This window comes from Gavialis gangeticus, unplaced genomic scaffold, assembly GCF_001723915.1.
Source record: "Gavialis gangeticus isolate Ggan-Ray unplaced genomic scaffold, GavGan_comp1, whole genome shotgun sequence".
Taxonomy (NCBI): domain Eukaryota; kingdom Metazoa; phylum Chordata; order Crocodylia; family Gavialidae; genus Gavialis; species Gavialis gangeticus.
Genome location: NW_017728998.1, coordinates 19,118,097 through 19,125,864, shown reverse-complemented (window position 1 = coordinate 19,125,864; position 7,768 = coordinate 19,118,097). Strand labels below are relative to the sequence as shown.

At 45.2% G+C, this 7,768-nt stretch overlaps 1 protein-coding gene across 1 annotated transcript in view; it reads right to left on the bottom strand.

Annotated features, from left to right (window-relative positions):
* The window catches only part of LOC109289281, a 13,591-nt gene extending 6,312 nt beyond the window's left edge, over positions 1–7,279 (bottom strand). The window contains exons 1-4 of the mRNA XM_019505274.1: positions 7,210–7,279; positions 4,434–4,612; positions 3,489–3,707; positions 2,008–2,145 (exon numbers count right to left, since the gene is read on the bottom strand). Of these exons, the coding sequence (XP_019360819.1) occupies positions 2,008–2,145; positions 3,489–3,707; positions 4,434–4,612; positions 7,210–7,265 (592 nt within the window). The 5' untranslated portion in view covers positions 7,266–7,279. The remainder of the gene's footprint in view (positions 1–2,007; positions 2,146–3,488; positions 3,708–4,433; positions 4,613–7,209) is intronic.
* Between the last annotated feature and the right edge of the window lie 489 nt (positions 7,280–7,768).

The following is a 7,768-nucleotide window of genomic DNA, read 5'->3' as shown; positions in this document are numbered from 1 at the left end:
GAGACAGTTTAGATTATTCAAAGTAATGTTTGGGGCTTTTTTTCTAGAAGCAAATTAACCATTCATTGGTCAGATAAGTGAAGTAACTGGCATGCAGTTAACAAAATGAAATACATAAAGCAAAGAGTCTAGAGACAAACTGTTGGCCTGCCAAAACTGAATTGCACCACAACCGTGGGATTACAAGTTTCTATGCAACCTGTAAAATGGACACGGCTAAATGAAAACCTTTTTTACCCTTGTATCACTCCTTAAGTAGCCTTATGTAAGCACCTGCTTCTGGAAATGGAAACACAAGCATGCTTTCTTACACCTTTTGCAATAACATGCAGTAAGGGTTCCCTGTAAAGAAGATAGAGGACTGGCAAGATGGACAGGGCAGCTATCCCCTACATCACGTTAGACAGTATACTTTGTCACTTTTTTCTAACTGTATAATGTGGATAATTAAAACTAGTCTTCCTTACAGAGTAGTTGCACAGCTACGTTCATTAATGTGTGTAAATTGCTTTAAGGCTCCCCTAGGGTAAAGTATGATTGCCATACAAGACTGACACAATGCAATTTGTGCATGTATACTGACTATTCATTCACCAGGTTTTCCTGGTACAGTACAGATACTTACACAGCTGAAGATACTGTGTGACCAGCATGTGACATCTCAGACCAGTGGTGCTCAACCTTTTTTGCCTGGCAGGTGGAATGGTTAGTGCCCAGTAAGTATCTTGATCAGTGTCTGGGGCAGGTGGGCAGGTCCCATCCAGTTGTGTAAAAGAGGACAAAGGAGAAGCCTGGTTCCAACCCAGCCCACGGGGGAAGGGAGCTTGATCCAGCTCTGTGGTGGGGAGGTGGCATGGCCCTGATCCAGCCGCAAGGAGGAGGGGGTGCAGCATGGCCCTAATCCAGCCACAGGGAGGAGAAAAAGGGGCATGGTCCGGCCCGAACTCAGCCAAGTAGGGGCAAGAGAGAACAAGGGGCATTGCCCAGCTCCAACTTGATGTGTAGGGTTTGGGGTTTGGAAATCTATCAAGGGGGAGGGTGTCCATACTGTCACTGATGCCCCACTGCCAAATTTTCTGACCCATGGGGAGCCTCACAGGCCACATGTGGCTTGCGGGCTGGAGACTGAGCATCCGTCTCAGACAATTGCCAAAAAGATAGAGGTGGAGGGTATTGAGGCTGGGAGTTAGGACAAGTAGGTCTTTGGTTCTTTGTATTTTAAATAGCTGTTGCTCAATCTGAAGTTTGCACTGGATCACTGTCCTGCATCTGGACAACTGGTCCAAGTTATCTTAGTTCTTCAGGGGGGAAATCAGTGGTTTTAATAATTAATATTCTTCTTTGGCGATTTGGTTCAAATGTGAACATTGCTTAGTCCACCCCATATTTTGTTTTTTTAAACAAAGGTGCATGTTGCATGGGGACAGAAGACTTTACTGGTTTGAGGTCATTTCTTTTTAATACCCCCTAAAGAAGCTGATTTTCAAAATGAGTAAAGACCAACATATGCTAGGACTCTGCTCCTTTGCCTGAAGTTAGCTAATACAATATTTGGAAATTGAGGAGGGAATTGTTTAAATATCACTGCCATATTAACTTTGGAATGAGGCAACTGTACATGTGGCATATCTGGAGTAGCCAAATGATTTTTTGCTGCTAACAGTACTTTGATCTTGCAAAACTTCTTTTATGCAAGTATTGCAAACCTCTCTACAAATATTAATCCTCGCTAACCTACAGGAGGCAGACAGTGTTAAATTTATTTTTTACTAGAATAAACTGAGGCATGGAAAGTTTAGAGGGTTTCTCCAAGGTCACAAGGAAGGAAAGGACCCTGGAGCTTTCTCTGGATCCTTTGTTCTAACCACCAGGCTGGTTGTTTCCCCACAGTGCTCAGCGTGATCCCAACACCACTTCCTCCCAAGCATGTATCACGCTCTGCTTTACTGTCTGATCATTTTTGTTAGCAGCTTAACTCAGGCTAGAGTATTATTCAGTGTGCTTTACCTAGGACCACAGCACTCAGGGTGTAGGCTGCCTCTGCCTGGATTGCTTCAGACTGAGAATGTATCATCAATGCTAGCAAACCCTTGAGACCCCTGGAATTAGCAACTGCTATTTGGTTCTTGTAGTGTGGAATGTAGCCTAAGAACCAAGTTGGAGAAGAAAAAGTAAAGGTTAATCTTTTTAAACCCTTTTTTTAAACAAACATTGTCATTTAAATTTTCTATAATGCTTCATAATGGAATCTGTCCCCTCAGACACATGCCCCTTTGAACCAGATATATGGGATACAAGCAAGCTAAGCCAACTTTTCCAGAGGCTCTTTTTGCAATGTTTTTTGCAATAGTTTTTATAGTTGTTAAAAGCCTGTCCCAGTAGGGACAAGGACAATGTCACTTCTCTTCCTAGCAAAATACACTGTCTGAAATCCATGAAGAGTGCAAGCAGTATAAGCAGCAAGGTGGGAAGGTGAATCACACCATGGCATTTCTGTCAAGGGACTTCCACAGGGCATTGAATTCAGTCCTCCAGCCGAGAGGAGGGCCGCAATACAAATCCTTCCACAGCACTCTTCTAATCCACACGTTACAATAGCAGTTGCAGACAACACATGTCCTACAGCAGGGTTTGAGCCACTACATCTGCAGTGCACAGTTGTGTGTCAAGTATCTCTAATGTTGACAACTTTTCAATATTCCTACTCCTTATACCCTGGTATATTCTGGGCCTGCAGAGTCATTTTCAAATCACCATGCCCCCTTTTTTAAGAAGCCCCACAGTTTCATTGTGGGGCATCTTAAGACCCTCTGTACCAAAATTAAATTTCACCTTGAGTAGGTAAGAAAAGTCTTGAGATAGCTTTGTACCCAGAGACACAGCTAACTACTCATGGATAATGTGGGAAGATGAATTTTACACTTTGAAGGATGACACTTATCCCAGTCACTTCCCTTACCCTGAAGTGTTGTAAGGCATACCGCACACTTGCAAGAGTTTGTAAAAATAATGTCTTGTTATTTTGGTCTTCTGCCTGGCTACGAGAATGACAAGCTTACATCTGTAACAGTCTGATAAATACCTCCCTCTGGAGACTCGTTTTATAACCTGCATTTTAGCAAGGGTTTTAATAGTAGTTAAAATCCATTCTCTCTAGTCTGTCAAACAAACAACGATGCTACTTCTCCCCTTCCTAGCCAAACACATTGTTTGAAATAAATATGGCACATAATCAAATGAACTTTTGGGCTTGTTTTCTTATGTAAAAGGAAGACTTTTTCCTATTTTAAGAAGAAGAAACATCTTCCTAAGTTTTCCTCAGAAAGGGAAATGCCACCCATGGGGGCAAATCCTATTTATTCAAGTGAGTTAATCCAATGAGAACTGATGCAACTACATTACAGCAAACTCCTTAGGAATAAGTTTGTTTTGCATGCTGCCAGTGTCCTAACAGCTCCAAATGTTAAAGGATTACATGACAGACATACCAATACCAAGACACATGTGGTGAAGAACACGGATTGTGCTGAGCACAATATTTTCTCTCTCAGAACACAGCATCCTTTCAAGATGGTCCACTCCATTTGCTGAGAAAATGGCATTTCTCATGTCTCTAGGACCTTGCAAAAATACTCCGAGTCCTTCTATTCCAATTTGGTGGAGCTGCCATGATACAGAGCGTAAAAAACCAACCAGCATGTTCACTCCTAAAATACAACAATGAGGTATTAGTGTATGGAAACCCTTTTCCTATCCCACTTTCAAACCAGAGCAAGGACTGTGCCTTCTTTCATGTTTGGAATTTGCCAAATACAGTGCAGGTGCCACTGGAAACAACAACACTGATTCTGAGCTAGGGTGACAAGAAAGTACCCTTGTAGGTGACAAGAATAATCCACTCCGATATACCATATATGATACTTTCCTGTGTAAGTACTACCAGTATAATGTTAATTAATGTTAATTAATTGTGTAAGTACTACCAGTATAATGTTAATTATAATATCTAGCCCTTTGGGGTGAGAAGATGCACTCAGTTCAGGTTTGAAGTTTGTAAACAGGCAGCTCCAAGACTGCCAGGGATACTCAGGGCTTTTTCAAACTGAAGCAGAGGGAAATCCTATTATAATGCTGTCAGAATTCACTAATGCTACCAGAAACCTTGTGGCCAGTACTGAAAATAAAATTCCAGTCAATTTTGCTTTGTTACAACTCTGGAAAGCACAAGCAGAAATAAGCACAAGTGTAGACTAAGGGCCTCAAGCCTGGTGTCAGTTCATAACGCAGAGGTGAAATTCATCCACAATACTTAGAAAGAGCAAATGATCCTGACACATCCTGACATTTGCAAAGGATGATTCTCTAATTCTAATCTACAGCATTTAACATGCAAATCTAACAGAGAGCGAGTTTCTTTTGCTGCTTATACAAACCCAAGCCTTCAGCCGCTGTCCTCTGACATTCTGATTCAGCTCCAGCTAAGGCCCATAAAGCATCGGCCACAACTTCTTGTACATGCGGACTCTGACTTTTTTGCAGTAGGTGAATAAGAGGTGACGTGCCACCTAATTCCAAAACATTCTTTTGGGCATGAGGGTTTCCTTCAACTAGCCTGTTTGGGGGATAGAAAAATAACTGCTTTACTTTAAGTCAGTGGTTCTATATTACCGGTGCAAAGAAAACAGGTAGAGGTGATTTATGACCACAAGAACACGGGGAAGAGCCAGTAGTGCTGAAATACTATCGCTCTCTTTGCCACACCACAGAAATCGTGTCAGCAGGCAGGCCTAAAGTGCCTCTAACTGACCTTGGTTAGCTGAGCAGGTCTGACTGCCAGCAGCCTACCTACATCCGACTGGCCCCAGTTGCCCGCAAGGGTGCCAGCTGGATGCTTTTCAAACACCAGCCCTTTAGTGCCCAGCAAGCTTCTCATCAGGATGGATGCCTCTTTGCCTAGCCTTGGACTTGACCCCTAGTTTCCTGTGTCCATTAAGTCCTGATACCTTCTGGTCAACTTCTTCCTGGCCCTGGCAAAGCCCAGATCAATAAGCAGAACCTGGCCAGGGAGAACCCAGGTAACTGTAGGGCTGTTTTCCTCCTGCTCCTCCGTGCACATACCCAGGGAGTTTCACCGGGCAGCGTCCACAGGCAACTTGGATACGTCTGAGAGGCAGTGGGCACTAGCTGGTGTTCTCTGCTTGGTGTTCCCCTCTGGAGCCCTGGTTATTGAACTTTCTTCCCATTTTTTCATCCATTTTCCTCAGGATTCAGTTGTTACAGTCAGTGGCCTCCCTCTAACAACTGAGAGAGGTTTGTAGTTCCCTGGCAGGCCTGGGCTCACCATTTAAGTGTAGCAGATAAAGTGTAGCCCCATGTCCTACCTGTTGGTTCCTACTTTCCTGTTCCAAAGACCCTGCTTCCTCGCTTCGTCCTTGTTCCTAGTCCATGATTTCTGTCCAGGTTCCAAGACCTGGATGTCTGGCATGCCCAACACCCTGACAACACCACTACATTTACATTTGTTAGGGTGGAGGGAAATCAAACATAAATGCCTGGCTAGACATGATATACATCATGCAGCCGGCTGACCTCTTTGTCCCAGACTTGCCAGTTCCTGAATCCACCCCCGCCCCTGTTCCTAATGGCAGTCTAGTCCCATATCTTGCAACAACTGACTCCTGGCTTTACTTTGGCAACTGCCCACATGCCAGTCCTGTACAGTTATAGATGCCTCTCTAGCCCCCTGGTTGTGGTCTGGATCTCTGCTCCTTGGCCTGTAGTTTGACCCCAAATGACTGCCTACATCTCAGTCCCTTACAGACATTGACCTCCTCATTCATCTGCTCCTGATCCCTTGACTCCTGATTCTAATTGGTACCCCTGCTTCCTTGCCCTTGTCTGCTCCTGGGCCCCTGGTTGTGACCCTGTGGAATCAAGCCACAATTGCCCGTGTTCAAGTAGTTCCCCTAATCGAGGCAAGTCACCTTCAAATCATGCAGCATTTGCTTAGTGTTACAAACCCTTGGAACCTAACTGGAGAGATCAATACACTCATCACCGCATACGGAGAAAAAGAGCATTCCTGGAGCTGTGTTGAGATGTGAGTTACACTTTTAACCTTGTGGGTTTCTATCCATCTTCAGCTTACGTGTGTTCCTAGCCGTGCCACACACACCCCATGGACCTTTGGTTCTGAGGATCACTTAATCACACAAATAGGACAGGATGATGCTATCTCTGGAACTGTGTGGTTCTGCTCATAGAAGCTCTCTCCTTTCTTGTGATTTTCCAATAAAGCAACCATTAACTTTTGAAAAAAAAATCAAATGGCAGAAACACAAAGGGTCTGATTCATATTTCTTTCCTATTTTACCAGGATGTGACAGGTCAGGCTAAGGTGCTGGATGTTCTCTTGGATCTATGACAGTGCTTCCCAAACTCTTCCTCAGGGGCTCCAAGGCCCAGAGGGCAGGACCTGGTGCGGGAGGGAGTGCTGTGCTGAGCTGCCATGGCTGCCAAGCTGAGGCACCCCCCCACTCACCTGGCAGCAGCGTGGACACAACTCCATGGCACCACTGCTGCTGTGCCTCACCTTGATGGCCATGGTGGTGCAGCGCTCCCTCAGTGGGTCCCACACACCGGGCTGCAGAGTTGGCTCCTTCCTGGAGCTGGTCCAGCCTGACTACAGCCCCACACCCTGCTGTGGGAGCAGAAATCTTAGGGGGCATGTTTATTGCAACCCCACCTGCTGATGTTGTGACCCCATTTGGGGTCGCGACTCACAGTTTGGGAACCGCTGATCTATGAACTGCCTTCCCCATATAATCTACAATGCCTGTCTGCACGTTAATGGACATACTACATTTTCCCTAGACACCTACTATAAAAAAAAGCAATCCCTAATTGCTATTTAAGTAATTTTTGATCTTGTTCAACACAGATTTGCATTTTGAAACACCTAGAAACCCAAATAGAGCAAAACAAACTTGTGTAGTATAATGAGAACCATTTCCAGTTGGCACAAATCATTTCCAGGAACAGTTCTGTCTGATATCTGTAAAGGGAGAGAGATTTGATTAATAAATAGGAACCATTAACCATTAGGGGAAAAAAGTAACATGGAAGTTGTAGCAGATTGGGTTGTGGGCAGTCTGGCCCAGCATCTGGATGCCAAAAGCAGCCATACATGTTACCTGCCATACATGTTACCTGTGAAGAGCTTTTATTGCCTGCTGCTGGACTTCTCTGGCCTTTGACTTCATCATGTGTATCAAAGGAACGGCTCTGTAGCAGGGCACTAAGGTGCCTGCTACTTGAAAAGCAGGAGTATTGGCTCAGGTGCTAGTTGCTAGGGGCAACCAGGAGGCGCTAAGGGCCCACGCCTGGTGAGTCAGCTGACCGGAAGGGGCAGGGCCGACTACTATAAAGCACAGACTGGAGGCCAAGAGTGCTCTCTCAGCTGGCAGCCAGAGAGAAGGAGTACTGCTTGACTAAGCAAAAGAGAAAGGCGTGAATGCAAACAGTTGCTTGTATTAATGAAGGATGGAGCACCCACGGAGGGCGACTCAAAGGAGGTTGGCCGAGCGGTTTAGTTTTATATTATAGCCCAGGGGCTTGTTTTATTGTTGCGGTAACCCCGGAGGACTGGGTGAGGCTATTAGGGGATGGAGGAGGCCTCATAGGGGCTCCACGGTAGTGTGGAGATGCCGGCACCAGGGAGGGCGCAGCATTCAGGGGTGCACTGACCCCAGCCCCGAAAAGTGGAGTG